Source organism: Mastomys coucha, unplaced genomic scaffold (assembly GCF_008632895.1).
Source record: "Mastomys coucha isolate ucsf_1 unplaced genomic scaffold, UCSF_Mcou_1 pScaffold2, whole genome shotgun sequence".
NCBI classification, from domain to species: domain Eukaryota; kingdom Metazoa; phylum Chordata; class Mammalia; order Rodentia; family Muridae; genus Mastomys; species Mastomys coucha.
In genome coordinates, this window is record NW_022196902.1 from 15861803 (window position 1) to 15877636 (window position 15834).

Consider the following 15834-nt stretch of genomic DNA (forward strand, 5'->3'; position numbering starts at 1 on the left):
TCTCCCTGGAGCTGGATATACAGATGGTTGTGAGCTGCTTGTGATGGGTGCAAATTCAGGTCCTCTGGAAGAGCAATGTGTGTCCTTCACTACTGGCTCATCTCTCCAGCCCCAACAGAAAGGATTTTGAAATACTCTTATTTGACAAACCTGTTTGTTTTTCCATTAAAAGCTTTGTGAACTCTCTCAACTTATTATGTCAGCCTGTTAATTACCTGATGGGATGAACAGTGAGTATAAAACAAGCCTTGGAGAACATAGTTTGCAGATAAAAAAAAGTCACAAAGAACGCTAAGAACTCTCAGAGAGTTCCCTGGGAAGAACGTGAGCAAGACAATAGCAAGCTTTCTAAAACTTGTCAGTAATGTATCAGTGCTCTGCTTGACAGAAAAGTCCACTTCATTTAGTGCATGCAATATAGCTATGCATTTCAAAATGGAAATTATTTATGAGCAAAGAAAGCAGATATTTAGTTGAGGACTTTCTTATGGCAGCCAACCAGGGATGAGGTGTGTGTGATGTCTGCCCAGTGCTTTTCTGGAGACTTCTGAAATTGCTCACATGGGTGACCCTAGTTTTGCTCACAATATCAGCTCTGTGAGCACCTTTGCATCAGAAAGAAGACCAGTCACTGCTTTGCAGTGTTTGCATCAGCTAAAGTTTTCTTTCTTGGTTTTACACTTGGACTTTACTTAATAGTTTAAGAATTCCCCCAGGCACTTAGTAGTTCCTCAAATGAAGCCCTGTGATAAATGTTTTCCCATCCCTATTAAGGACAACTACTTGCTCAGGGACTTATAAGATGAAATGTTTTCCTTCAAGATGACACCAAACAGAAGTGTTAATGATACCCACTGGTCTGTATTTACTCAGAAGTTTGGCAAATGAGAAGGAACTGTCACATAGACTTGTCTTTGGACTAAACTGTGGCTGTGGAGTGTGAACCGGTAAATAAAGTGCAGTGGGTATTGGTAAATAGCAAATCAACACATTTAATTACTCTTATTAGTAATTCTCTCAAGATAGCTTTGAACAGACAGGAGGCTTTGCAAACAATGACATCATATACTCTAAAGGAAAGGATAGCTTCATTTTTAAATTGTAAACTTTTTAATATGCCTCTTTAATCCCCTATGTACAGAAAATCATGGGGAGTTTGTTGAACCAGGAAAAACATGTAGACTGTAAATTGTATTTTCTTCCACAGTTTCTATGACTAGGAACAATAAAATAAAAACAACAAGAAACTGAAGACAAATCACAATGGTAACTGTCATACGTGTGATCTTGTGTGTGCAGGCACTTGTGTATGTGTATATGCATGGAAGTCAGATATTGACATCAGGTACATACATTTCTCTATTGCTCCCACCTTGTTTTTGAGATGGGGTGTTTCACTGAACCCAGAACTGACTATTGAGGCTGGAGTGGTTTACTAGAGCCAATGTGGGGATTACAGGCAGCACACCACCGCATGTTCCTTTCTGACCATTTCCCCAGTTCTCTAACTTACTTAACACGTTCCCATTTCTTTTCATCTGTAAAATGGACACTACATTGTACGGCTTCTCCTAAAGATTTGCCCATCATCCACACTTCACAAGACACATGCTCATTGGTCAGCCATTGTTCTATCTGTATTCTAGAAATACAGATATAGGACCACCAAGTTTGCTATATGTCTAGAACTTGTATAAAAAGGAGTGTATAAAATCAGCATTCTGGAGGTGGAATAAGGTTAGACTAATCAAATGTTTGAACAATGTTCAGCAGCACATGGCTAACAGTTCAGGTTTACCATTCTCACTCAAATCCTCTTTGTTCTAAGAGCAAATTCACTTTATGATTGTCAAGCATTGCTGCAGAGATGGAATTTTAAGATGCATTTCCATCATGTTTGAGCTCAAACTACAGCTCTCTGTTGTGCTCTCTCCCTTTGACTGGCCGACCTCAGAGGCCATTGTGATCAAACTCTGTATTACCTTCTAGCTTCTATTTTGGTTGTGTGTCCAATGGTATAAAACAAGAGAGTATTTTTGCCTATTGGGTTTGATCTATTGATAGATATTTACATTTTTGGGGTGCTCAACAGTGAAATCACCCAACCTAGCTACTCTGGTGAACAACACCAGGATTCTGTAATTGCCCTGCCTAGGAATTTGGAGTTGATTCTGCTTCCCACCTCACATACCCTGTTACACATGTGCCATGTGTTGCAGCCCAAGTGTTCCCTCCTGTGGACTCTGAATAAATCCCATAACTGGCTTGTGTTCTGTAGGTGCTGGCTACCCTGCTCCACTCTATGAAGTCACAGATTTATCTGAAATTCAACTTGGGTGTTAAAGAGCCTCCTGTGACTGTATTTCTCTTGCTATATTACAATGTAATGATCCACATTTTCTGACTAACATGAAAGTTTTTCAGTTGCCCTGTCCACTTTCTGTCTGAACCTTCTACCTTTCTTCATATCACATTTCAGACAGACCAATTTACCTAAATTGTCCGAACACTCGTCTCTTTGTCAAAACTCTTGGTCTGTGAGCAAGCTGCTCCTAATCTTTAGATTGCTTTTCATCAGATTCACTCGCTTGTTCTAGAAGCTTTGCTTTAATTATAGCCACTCTTTCCTGAACTTGCCAGGACCTGCCCTGCTTAGGTTCAGTCATCTCCCAGACTAATTCCAGTCCAGACCCAGGATTGAACATGATGATGACATTGTAATAATTTGTCTTTAAAGAAGTATTTTTCCTATTCAAATCTCTTGCTTTTATTTTAAATTGAAACATGTGTTCCTTGTTATTGTATTTCCTATATATTTTGAGCACCATCCCACTGTTGGATGGATAGATTTCTCTCCCTTTAGTAGAGTGTCTTCCACACTGTTGCTTGCCTCTTTTGTTGTGTCTTTTAGTTTGCTATAATCTCATCTGTATGTTTATGCTTCTAGTGTGGTGGTTTTGAGGTCATGTAAAAAAAATTGCCCAGGCTAAAGTCGTAACCCTTCCTCACTGTTTTTTTATTGTTTTTGATAAATGCTTTTAATCTTATTACATAAATTACCTCTTCCTTTAGATTGCACAGAGGTCTTATTGAACAGTATAAATCAATTTTAATTTTGCCATGTTCCTATTGAAATAATAAAATGATTGTTCCTCCTTAATTTGATATCCTGGTGTTTAAATTATATCCTAATGTCGAACTCTTAAACCATGTTTCTGTCCTTGGGATAAGCCAATAAAGTCAAACTTCCATTTTTTCATGAGTTCATGAGTTTAGACACTTTTGGATTCATGTTTCTGAGTAAAATTGAACTTTAATTTTCCTATTTTGTTGATTCTTGTCAGACTTTGTATCATGGGTACACCATATACCAGTTCATAACGTTAATTGGAAAATCAACCATTTTCTGTATCTTGAGTCGTTTGTCTTTATAGAGTCAGTAGAACTTGCTATTGTATTATCTATAAGTCAGCTGCCATTTTCATTACATGAACAATTTTTGTTGGCTAATAAAAATAACAGGACAGGAAAATAAAAAAATACAAACAGTGATTATAAGAAACATAGGAATAAAGCTGTTAAAAGTGGTATGAGAGGGGATAGGGAGATGATGGCTCAGTCAGTCAAGTGCCTGCAGTGTGAGCATGAGCTTGCATCTCTGGCACCTATGCATGAGCATGGTAATGAATGTCTGGAATCCCAGTAGCAGAGGCAGAGGCAGAGGCAGAGGCAGAGGCAGGTTGACCTCCAGTTTGCTGGGCAGTCATTCTAGTTCTGAATTTTGTGGGATACCCTATCTCAAAAGATAAAGTAAAGCAATAACAAAAGATAGAGACATCAAATTCTGGCCTCCACAAGCACACATATATACATGCATTTGTGTGTACACATGCACATACACACTACATGTGTACACACAAACATATGTAGCAGTACCCAATTAATGCTACTCAAATCGATCCCTGCAGTGGCAGTGTGTTCCTCACTACCTACTCCAATGTTCTGAATTCCTGAATGAAAGACATATGCACACACTGCCTTTATGGTTTTATGTATCTTAAACAGTTCCCTGGCTGGGCCACCTCCACATGGCTAATCTACCTCTATCTGATATTGTCAAGTTACTACTTACTAAAATCTATATTTCTTCTTTGCTGCTCTAGACCTAATCTGTATGTGGGTCCTCTTGGGGCTGTTCCTCCTTGGCTCCTACATGGTAGGTGAGCTCTCTCCTGTACCTTCTCAGGCATAGTTTCTTTCCTCTTCCACCTTCTCCCAGCATGGTGGATCTCCTTCTTTCTCCTTCCTCCGGTCCCTTGTCCAGGAATCCTGAAAGTCCTGCCTCTGTCTTTCTGCCCAGCTATTGGCCACTGGCAACTTTATTTACCAATCAAAACCAACTGGGGGCAGGGCTCCCTCAGTGTCTGACATGTGAATGTGTGGGTTCTTGTGCAATTTTGGGGACCCAGATTAACATAATACAAGAAGCATTAGACCAAACCCACAACAAATATACATAAGAAAATGTACAAGTGATGAAGATACATTTCTAGAATTGAATATATGAACAAACATATGTGTAAGACATGTTCATATAATATGTCACAAAGTTTATTAGAATAGAGTTAGAGAAGACCAAGTAAATACTTGGTGCATCCATACAAATGGGAAGATTTGATATTATACAAATATTATTGCTGTCCACTTAAAATGCAACATAGCTTTTGCAGAACCTGGAAAACTGATGAATATCTAAATGATCAGAAATAGCCAGGTCATTTTAGGAAGAGGAAGAAGAGGGGGAGGAAGAGGTCTTGCTCTGTTAAATATGAAGCTAGTATAAGGTTCTGATAGCTAAGGCAACATGGCATTTATTTATGATTGGATAAGATGGTAAGTGAAATTAGAGAACTCAGAAATATATGTGAGCTTTGATGTTCTGCATATCTGCATACCAGTTCTATGGTGAAAAGTCAGGCCATTCAGTAGAGAGAAGTGGATAAAGAAGATTTACAAGAAAAAAATTGGATTGCAGCCTTGTTTTGTCATAAATATTATGTATAAACCAATATAGCCATTTGGAATACAGGTCTGATTAGCTTCGGCTATCAACTTGATACAGTCCAGAATCATTTGAAGTAGTCAGTAAGGGTGGGGTTCCCCAGATCTGGTGGCCTGTGAGCAGGTCTGTAGTGAACTGTCGCAACTATTCATTGATTGGGAGTCCACTGTGGGAGGTGCTTTCCCTAGGCTTGTGGGCCTGGACTCCATAAGAAGGGTAGCTGACAAGGCCATCCTCTGCTACATATGCAGCCAGAGCCATGTGAACTCCTTTGTTGATGGCTTAGTCCCTGGGAGTTCTGGGGGATCTGGTTGGTTGATATTGTTGTTCTTCCTATGGGGTTGTAAACCCCTTCAATTCCTTCAGTCCCTTCTCTAACTCCTCTATTACAGACCCTGCACTTTTGTCATGCACCAATGGAAGGAGAGGTCCTTGGTCTAATGAAGGCTGATAGATGCCCCCAGGGTAGGGGAGTGGAGGGTGGGAAGGTGGAAGTAGGTGGGTGGGTGGAGGAACACCCTCATAGAAGCAGGGGGAGGGAGGATGTGATAGGGTGTTTCTGGGAGGGAAATCGGGAAAGGGCATAACAGTTGAAATGTAAATAAAGAAAATATCCAATTAAAAAAAAAAAAAAGAAGAAGGGGAGCTCCTGAGCACAGGCCGGGGAATGAGCCAGGAAGCAGCGCTTTTCCAAGACCACTGCTTCAGTTTCTGCCTGGACACTCCTACCCTGAGCTCCTGACCTGAGCACAGGCCCGGGAATGAGCCAGGAAGCAGCGCTTTTCTAAGACCACTACTTCAGTTTCTGCCTGCACACTCCTGCCCTGAGCTACTAACCTGACTTATCTCACAGACAGACTCTAATCTGGAAGTGAAAGCTAAAACCAAACCCTTTTTGCCCCAAAGTTGAATTTGGTCACAGTATTTACCATAGGCATAGAAAGCAAACTAGAACAAATACTATTTGTTTTTATATTGTGCAAGATGAGTATTTTTCTGTCTTTGCAATTGCTTTTCCATGTATATTTACAGAAAAAATACATGAATATATGCTACAGCAGACTTGGCATAGAGTGTTCCAGAAAATATGGTTCACATTAGCAAAAAAGTTAGAAATAATTCAAATGATCATTCATAAGAGAACAGATTTATTATATGGTAATAAAGCGAATGAATTACGGATAATAAATATGAAATAAAGAAATAAGGGGAAAATTTTCAACAGACAACAAAGCCCATTTATAAGGAGTTCTAAAAACAAGTTGAATTATATGCTGATTGAGCTTGGTATTTTTTTTTTTTACTTCCTAAAGAATAAAAATGATTATTATAAAAACGAAGGCAGTATTTGACTGAGGCTATAAGCATACAGATGTATGGAAACTAGTGTTATACCAGGTCACAACCAAGGGTATTTATTATACTGCTAACAAATAAGTAAGATATGTGTTACAATTAACTGCAATTAATTTGAATTCTATATTCCTATACTCCATTAAAATGTAAACATTTATGTTAGTGATTTACCTCTAGCTTAAGTTACAAAATTAAGTTACAAAATATCTTCTTGCAGAATTTACGTTTGCATTTTCCTTTACTTCTCCACTTTTGGTTCTAAGCTCCGAGAACTAAATCCAAGCATTCCATTTTCCTAAGCTGTCCAAGGTGTCAGCGTTAAGAACAGATAGTCACTCACTCTGAGACAGCAGATTCACCTTCCTCTGTTTCTAGATGCACAACTTGGACTATGAGGCTTGAGGTTGGGGCAGCTCTGCTTCCTAGGGGTGTAGAAGGAGAAAGTGAGTTGGGGTCTCTTACATTTATGCTCAGCTCAGCCATGTTATTTGTAACTCTGGTCCTGAATGTCTTATGTATCAGATGTGTAGGTTCAGAAGCATCCCTTCAGGACATGGATTTATTGGGGTTCGACCATGTTGCTGTCAAGTTTTGATCCTGACTCTGCTTCATTTCTCCTTTTTAGGCCCTGTCCAGATGTATCCACCCAAGGAAGGTCTAGTGTCCTTTCTAAGAGCTGAGCTAAAATGACACATAACTGCACTTTGTTTATGGAAGATGCAAGATCCATTAGTGAGTGCTTGAAGTTGCAGATAGTACCAAATCCTATATACACTTTGATTTGTCTCTGTATTTGCACCCCTGTGATAAACTTTAATAAAATTAGGCACAACAAAATTTTAATGATAACATATAATCAAACAGAATATCACAAAAAACTTTGTGACTTCTTTTTTTAACATTTACTACATTTTGCATACTCCATTACCAGCATGCTTTATAATGATGTGAGGTGATGTGTGGTGAGAGGAAGGAAGACAGATAATATGGGCATTGTAGTTCAGCATTGGGGCACTGTATCATGGTTAAGGGATAACTGACCAAAAGTACCGGGATACTTCAGCAGCAGTCTTGATAGCTGAAGACCTGACTACCAAGGGACTAACGGATGCCACTATATTTCTGTGTAACTGTCAGAGATGATTGATGATGATGATGATGATGAAGATGACAACAATGGAAAAATAATAATGATTTTTAGTACTGGAAATTGAGTATAGGACCTCCTTCAATCTAGTCAGGCTTTCTATCCCTGAGCTGTCTCCTGGACCTCTAAGAATACTTGTATAATTCCTTACAGAGCCAAGAAAGGCATTAGAAACTCTTGAGTAGAAAAGCTATCTGCTAAATATTAAAAATTAATTCCTAACTTCATAATAATTTGGGCTGATATATGTATTTTGAATGTTTCCTTAAAAATATAAATTTTCTGATTATGTGGTAATATAATTGCATTACTCTGAATTCCTAAATGGGTGATTTTTATTATCTTTCTCCCTTATGAAAAGCTAACAAGAAAGGTCAAATCAAGTCATTTATATATATTTTGTAGGGACCAAAAAGGTGAAAATGCACAGTTCCTTGCTAAAATCTCACTAAGATTTTCCAGAGGGAAACAGAAAATCAGAGAATCCTCTAAAGCTCAGTTTCCCCACTTGGCTATCTGAGTTTTATAATCAAAAGTAGCCACTGCAGTAGCTAAGGTCATTGCTAAAACTCAAGCAGGAACCTGATGCCATGTGGTGACCAGTGTATCCTAGCAGTGGAAAATAAACTTTCGTATATCAAAAGAAGAAGAACAAAACTACAGGCATCTGTGACTAGATGTAAAAAGATTTAAAGACATAATATCCGTGAGGATACGAGCATAGCAGTGAGAGTTACTTAAGGCAGTGGCAGCTGTGTGTAACTCCTCCAGTGTTAGGAACACCGAGCTGCACCCTAGCCAAACACAGGAAAACATGTGTTTTCCTGTGAAACACATGGATGAGAAAACCCCATGAGTATAAAATGTGATATAAAGTATGCACTGGGCTTCTTCACTTCGGTCATCCTAAAGGGACAGGGAACACCTATCTAATCTACTTCTCTCCTTGAACTCTATCTATATCTAACCAGAACTGAGAGCCCCTGATAACTGAAGGAGTTCTATTTAACTATTATAGCCTTTACAGGACAGCTGTCTTAGAGTACTCGTAATGCTGTGGGTGATGAAAATTTAGGCAAGCAGAGATTCCTAAGAGGATGTAGGGGTAGGTCAGGGTCACTTAAACTGTTAAACTTCAGAATGACAGGGGTCCTCCCTTTCTCCCCAACGCATACCCAATGCCCTTGAGACTAATTGTTACATTATAAAGCAGCACAGTTAACATAATTCATGTCTTATAGTTCAACATCAGCACTCACAATCAACAGAATAGAGACAGCGTTTCTTCCACAAAGCAGCTAGGTACAATGGCATCTTTTGAAGCACAGCAGGTACGTGGAGAAGGGATGTGAAGGGGAAGATCTGTGTTTTCTTTTCTTTGAGTGTTAAGTAAAATGTCTCCACTGTAAAGCAGTAACATTTTTTGTCCTTGTTTTCTTCTGTTCACATACAGAGAGAATAAGTAAGATTATTAGATTGTTAGAGATTCAGTCACGGCTTACTGTAAATTTATAGTGAAAGGCAGTTCAGTTTAAGTGTGGAAACAAAACACTTTGTTACCTTTTGACAACATGTCTTGCTTTCTGAGATGAGTATTTACAACCCCAGAAAGAGTTGGGGGTTTTCATAAGGACCAGTTGATTTGTTTGGTACAGTTGTTCCCCTAGGCGAGGCAGAGGGACCTCAGGAGCAGAATGTGTGTTCATTGTGAACAAGGCGCTGGGCTGAATGCCCACTTCACAAAAGAAAGACCAGGGGAAAAGCATAGTAAATCTGAAGGAAATTTGATTGCCTCATTTTAAAATCAATTCACTTAGAAAATAAAGAGTTGTCTGGATGGGGGAATCTGTCAGTCAGTCTGTCTGTCTGCCTATTATCATCTTGTATTTATCCTATCTGTATCGCGATCCCTTCCTGTGGTGTTTTTTTTTTTTAAATTACTGTACTATTAGAAACACTAAAATAAGTACAATTTGAGAACTGATTATATACACTGTATAAATGTATGGGAAAAAGATGTTAATGGAAGTACCCCAAGGCTCAGGGATGATAATGGAAGAGGAAGCAAGATTTTAAGAGTCACTATAGTGAAACAGTGCTTTCCAGACATGACAGCCACATTCCACACATGAATTCAAACTTCTTGCATGCACGAGATGAAGTTGGACAAAACTTCAACATGGATGGAGGGACGTCCTGGGCTCTAGTTGATGGCCCCGAATCTATGTACAGACTGGTGGTACTATGTGGGCTCAGAGGTTAAAACCAGGGAGAGTACATAGGCTAGGAGGACAGAGTCGTAGGGAGGGTGAGGGAGGGGTTGGAGGTGAAGGACAGGGGGATGGACTTGATCAAAACACATTACATGCAGGTAAGAAAGTTTCAAACAAATGAACAAAAATTGTTCTTTTAGGCTGGGTATCGTGCACACTTATAATCCCAACACTCCAGAAATGGAGGCGAAAGGATGGAGAGTTCAAGGTCAACCAGGGCCATATGAGTCCTTATCTCAAAAACCAAACACTGAGGCCAAACCAACTAACCACCACTACCACTTATTGGGTATAGATTGGTTTTCTGTAAATACCATCTAAGGCATTAGCAGGCGGAGACCTTAAATGTAATTTGGTGATACTCCTGTCTGCAGTGTCTAACCACCCAGGTCTTACCTATCAATGGTTTCTTCTTCCACTTTAATCCACTGTGAATGCATAATGCTGTCACAGACTGCATTTCTTCTCTGCAGAGGAGTTCCAAAGTAGGAAAGTAAGAGGAATAAATCTGCATTGGATCCATTTCTTGATATTGGCTGTTCCCTTTCTTATAGCTGGTTTAGTTGTTTCAATTAAAAATAATCACTGCAAAGCCAGACACTCAGAGTTCCATTCTCAGAGCCCACCTAGTGGAAGAAGAGAAGCGACTCTTGAAAGTTGTCTCCTGACCCTTTGATGTAACTGCTCTGTGATACTAGCTAAGACTTAGGGATTGGCTAGAGAGGATGGCTCTGCCGGATAATTAAAGATTCTTCAGTAAGACTCAACCAACCTCCTCATTCTCTCCATGGCTGCCACTATAAAGTGACAATTAAAAACTATAAAGTAAACAACTTTAATCTACTTTATTAGAATTCTAAGAATCATAAAGTCAATGAGAAAGACATAATCATATTTATATATTTCAATATAATTATATTCCCCGGGCCTTCTGTATTTTTCTTCTTGATCTGTCGGTGAAAGAAGAGGAAAAAATGTAGTGTGTTTGTCTATTCTCTGATAAGTCCCATGTATTCTTATTTTTATTTATTTTATTTTTCTTATTTTTAGGAAACCTTTGATTGTTCAGAATATGGGAATGGCTCTTGCCCAGAGAATGAAAGATCCCTAGGGGTCCGAGCTGCCATGTACTCACTGATGGCAGGAGCCATATTCATCACAATCTTTGGCAACCTGGCCATGATCATTTCCATTTCCTACTTCAAGCAGCTTCACACACCGACCAATATCCTTATTCTCTCCATGGCCGTCACCGACTTCCTTCTGGGATTCACCATCATGCCATATAGTATGGTCAGGTCAGTGGAAAACTGCTGGTATTTCGGGCTTACGTTTTGCAAGATCCATTACAGCTTTGACCTGATGCTTAGCATAACGTCCATTTTCCACCTTTGCTCGGTGGCCATCGATAGATTTTATGCCATCTGTCACCCTTTGCATTATTGCACCAAAATGACTATTCCAGTCGTTAAGCGGCTGCTGCTCGTCTGCTGGTCAGTCCCTGGGGCGTTTGCCTTTGGGGTGGTCTTCTCAGAGGCTTATGCTGATGGAATCGAAGGCTATGACATTTTGGTTGCATGTTCCAGTTCCTGCCCAGTCATGTTCAACAAGCTATGGGGTACCACCTTGTTTGTAGCAGGTTTTTTTACTCCTAGCTCGATGATGGTGGGGATTTACGGCAAAATTTTCACTGTATCCAAAAAGCATGCTCGTGTAATTGACAACTTGCCAGAAAATCAAAATAATCAAATGAGGAAGGACAAAAAAGCAGCCAAAACTTTAGGGATAGTGATGGGCGTTTTCTTACTGTGTTGGTTTCCGTGTTTCTTCATGATCCTGTTAGATCCGTTTCTGAATTTCTCTACGCCTGCAGTTCTGTTTGATACCCTAACATGGTTCGGTTACTTTAATTCCACATGTAATCCCTTAATTTATGGTTTCTTCTACCCTTGGTTTCGTAGAGCACTCAAGTACATTTTGCTGGGTAAAATTTTCAGCTCTCATTTCCATAATACTAATTTGTTTACTCAAAAGGAAGCAGAATAGACTTGATCTGTACTAGTCATCAAAGACTGGCACTCAAAGAATGAAATTGCTTCAAGGGGCTTAGGAGACTGAGGAGGACCGGCAAAAAAGGGTTGACATGGCCAGAGTATGTAGGCAAGGGAATGAATAACAAAGGAAATATATGTGTGTGAATATATATACATATATGTGTATATATATATGAAAATATATAATGTAGAACAAAAACTAAATAATGAAGACATAACAAATGAAATATATGTAGAAAAATGAGGACTCTGTATGTGAAAACCACTTATGGTAACATAAAAGTTAATAATAAAAATTAATAAAGAGTACCAAAACACAGATATGTGCAGTAGCTGTTTCTAATTCTTCTTTAGCACAGAAGGGTGAACATTGGTTAAAACACACATAATAAATTTCAAAGTATCTGAAAAGAATGAAGTTACCAATATGTGAAAATGGCTGAAGTGATGGGGATGACTTTTACTCTGATTTGATCACAGCATACTGTGTACACATCCTGGATTACCAGAATATACTTCAAGAAATGGACAAATTGCAGAAAGGAAAAAGAGAAAAATAAATTTGCTCAAAGTGTGTGTGCATGCATGTGTGTGTGAGAGAGTGAGAGAGAAACAGAGACAGAGACACATAGAGAGAAACACAGATACAGACAGACAGACAGACACACACACACACACAGAATACGAGAGTGAGAGTGAGAGAGAATGAGAGAGAGTGACAGTGAGTGAGCAAGAAGTGGGGAGAGATTTTGGCTAGCATAAAAGGCTCTTGTTTTCTAGTATGTAAGGGGGAAAACTAATTGCTTTTTGTACCCAAATTCTGTTTAAGCTGTCAGTCGTATAGTACTAGTAAAGAGAAAAGGAAATGGAAGATAAGGAGAAGTCGAGGAATAAAAAAGATGTGCAATACCTTTTGAAAAACAGGATTTTATTTATTTTATTCCATGTGTACAAGTGTTTTGTTTACAAGCATGTTATGTGGTGCAGTGCTCATGGTGACCAGAAGAGGGTGTTGGACCTCCTGGAACTGGAGCTCCAGATGGTTGTGAGATGCTGTGTGGGTGTTGGGAACCGAATCCCCATCTTCCAGAAAAGCATCCAGTGCTCCTGAGCTCCGAGCCATCCTTAGCCCCGCCCGATTTCTTTCACTATTTAGAAGCATCAGAGTGCAGCTGTACTTGAGAAATCCTCAGTCCTGTGACCACCACACATTTTGTGTGACATTTCATTTAATGTTTCTTTCTTAATGTCTAAGTGCATCTATCATAATTTTGAAATATGTATAAGAACAAATGTAATTAACTGCCAAGGACCATCATTCTGGCAGAAAGCAGGAATTTATTAGATGAGGGTTAGGCCTTTACTAGATTTTACTGTGGTGAGATTAAATGTATTTTTTTTTTTTAAATAAAGAATTGGAAGGCTGCTGAGATGGCTCAGTGGATGAAAATGGATGCCACAAAGTTTGAGTTCAATCCCCAGGACCCACATGGTAGAAGGAGAGAACCAGTTTTTGTAAAAATTTTCCTTTCATCTTCACACAAATGCCACACAGCTGCGTGTGCACTGTCCTGCTGACGGGCTGCTTGCTCACAGCATGAAGGGAGGAAGTAGAAAAAGGCAGCTCTGTGAACATGGTCGAGGAGACTAACAGGGCGCGAGAGCGTGCACACACCCCCACACACACACACCCCCACCCCTACACAAGAAAACTAACCTAAGCTGGGTGGTGGTGGGGCACGCCTTTAATCCCAGCACTTGGGAGGCAGAGGCAGGCAGATTTCTGAGTTCGAGGCCAGCCTGGTCTACAAAGTGGGCTCCAGGACAGCCAGGGCTACACAGAGAAACCCTGTCTTGAAAATCCAAAAAAAAAAAAAGAAAATAGAAAACTAACCTAGTACATTAGAGTCTGAGATCATTTAGTTATTTTTATTTTTCATTTTTCTTATTATTTGACAGTTTCATATACAAACATGTTTTTGGTCATTTCTTCGTTACTCCCAGTAACGCCTCTTCTCAGCATGGCTTTTGCTGGTTTCCTGTCTTTTTAGTTTTTTAAATTGTCCTCTCTCTCTCTCCCCCTCCTACACCCTTTGTCTGTGTGTGTGTGTGTGTCACCTACTGGGTGCAATTAGAATCGACTGCATGAAGCATGAAGCATGCAAGCATGAAGAACTTACTAGTTTCTACAGCACTGAAGAACATGGTGATTGTCACCTCCCAGTAGCTAGCAGCTCAGCTGTTTATATCTCTTCAGGGATGAGTGGGGCCTCATGAACCCCATCTCCTGATCATTTAATAAAATAAAATGATCTGATATATTCTCCTCCAATTCCCTGACAATTGCTTTATCCCAACACTGAAGGAAAAGCAAGCACTTCCTTCCCACATCAATGTCTTCTCATTCAGAGGGAAAACGAAAACCTTTCACAATTAAGACAATTATTCCTGCTTTGGATATTAGCCAATATTTAGTTTAGTTTCCCGTGTCTATGTATTGTTAGTATATGGCAGTTTTCTCTCTTTCTCTTTCTGGAACAAAAGCCAAATAACCAAGAACTCAGAACTGAAATTATTGTCTTTCATTTGGAAAAAAGAAATTAAAAATCCACAGACCATTTTAGTATCCTCAAGGGAAGAAAGGTAAGTGGTGGTTCCATAGGGGATCTGCAGCTAGGACGTCTGTCAGAACCCTGGATCTGCATTCAGAGCCAGCCCTCTAGAGCGCAGAGACAGACCTATATATGCAGTCTGCTGAGCTTCTGCATTGAATTCTCCAGGACTTCCTGCAGCACACCCACGAAGCCCCTGGAAGGAACTCTTGAGGTGAAACAAAAGGTACTACCTTATAAAAAGAATGGGAAACATAGTGATTATTTTCATGATACAAATGTTTGGAGATTAGAATGTGTTACACATGGGTTAGAACAGAAAAGGTAGATGTTTGTTTCCCTAATTGGAAAATAATTATTATGGTATTCTCTTGAAAGGCTTTTTAACATTTCCATCAAAACTTGTTTGGCAGGGCTTATAAGTTTCTATGTGGCATATAAAAATGTTTTACAAAGTATAAAGATTAAATAAAGCATGCCTCAATAATTATAAGGTATTTCAGTAATACTAAAGTACATCTTGATATTGTATCAACAAAATAACATATATTATTTAAATCACTCCCAGATTCCATATGTTATTTTAATATTTTCCCTTGCAAGTAGCATTTATTTAAGATTTCTGCTGCTGCCCACTTGTCAAATCTGCTCCTTCATTTCAAGTACACAGGATGCCCACACTGGAAACACGGGGTCTCTATGATCTAAGAGTTCTTGTTCATCCCATGAAAACATTGTGAAGATGTGTCTTTGGAGGATGGTCTGAGTTTTTATTTCCAACCCATTTTCAGGAAATGAGAGCAGGGCTGGCCTATAGACTCACTGTAAGAAGATAGGCTGAGGCCATAAATACTTGTGCTGCACAGGTAGATCAGCAATCTATTGCAGACAGAAACAGATGGAGGAGGTTCACTGGACCGGGGCCATGAGAGCTGGAGTTTAATGCTGGTCTCAGTGTATAGTTGCAGTGGCCACTTCAAGATCTGAGGAATTTCATATATATGAAATAGCTGGACCATTCGATAGAACAATCACATGTTTGGCATGCTGGGTGTGATGCGTAGTGTCTGTAATCTCAGCATTTGCAAGGATGAAGAAGGAGGGCGGCTGTGGCATCTGGGCCAGCCTTGGTTGCACAGTGACACCCTGTCTCAAAAAGCAAAATAGAACAATATACAAGAACAATTTGGTGTAAGTAGTTTTGAAACTTTTAGATATCTAGAATTTTTACCATTCCCTGAGTTTTGTGTGTATGGGGGGAGAGGAAGAAAGGGTTTATTTACTACTTTCTAAACAGCATTTTTGAGTTTTTTTTTTTTTTTTTTTTTTT

The 15834-nt window shown here is 39.4% G+C and overlaps 1 protein-coding gene, 1 long non-coding RNA gene and 1 pseudogene across 2 annotated transcripts in view; 1 reads left to right on the plus strand and 2 right to left on the minus strand.

Annotated features, from left to right (window-relative positions):
* LOC116097703 overlaps positions 1 to 2474 on the minus strand; it is a 5172-nt pseudogene extending 2698 nt beyond the window's left edge.
* The window catches only part of LOC116097705, a 27198-nt gene extending 16771 nt beyond the window's left edge, over positions 1 to 10427 (minus strand). The window contains exons 1-3 of the long non-coding RNA XR_004121527.1: positions 10235 to 10427; positions 8825 to 9004; positions 6759 to 6840 (exon numbers count right to left, since the gene is read on the minus strand). This is a non-coding gene — a long non-coding RNA (uncharacterized LOC116097705). The remainder of the gene's footprint in view (positions 1 to 6758; positions 6841 to 8824; positions 9005 to 10234) is intronic.
* LOC116097701 (trace amine-associated receptor 2) lies at positions 8822 to 11967 on the plus strand. Its single transcript, XM_031380313.1, has 2 exons — positions 8822 to 8896; positions 10889 to 11967. Exons 1-2 carry the CDS (start codon positions 8873 to 8875, stop codon positions 11882 to 11884), a joined length of 1020 nt encoding a protein of 339 aa, XP_031236173.1. The 5' UTR covers positions 8822 to 8872; the 3' UTR covers positions 11885 to 11967.
* Positions 11968 to 15834: the final 3867 nt, after the last annotated feature.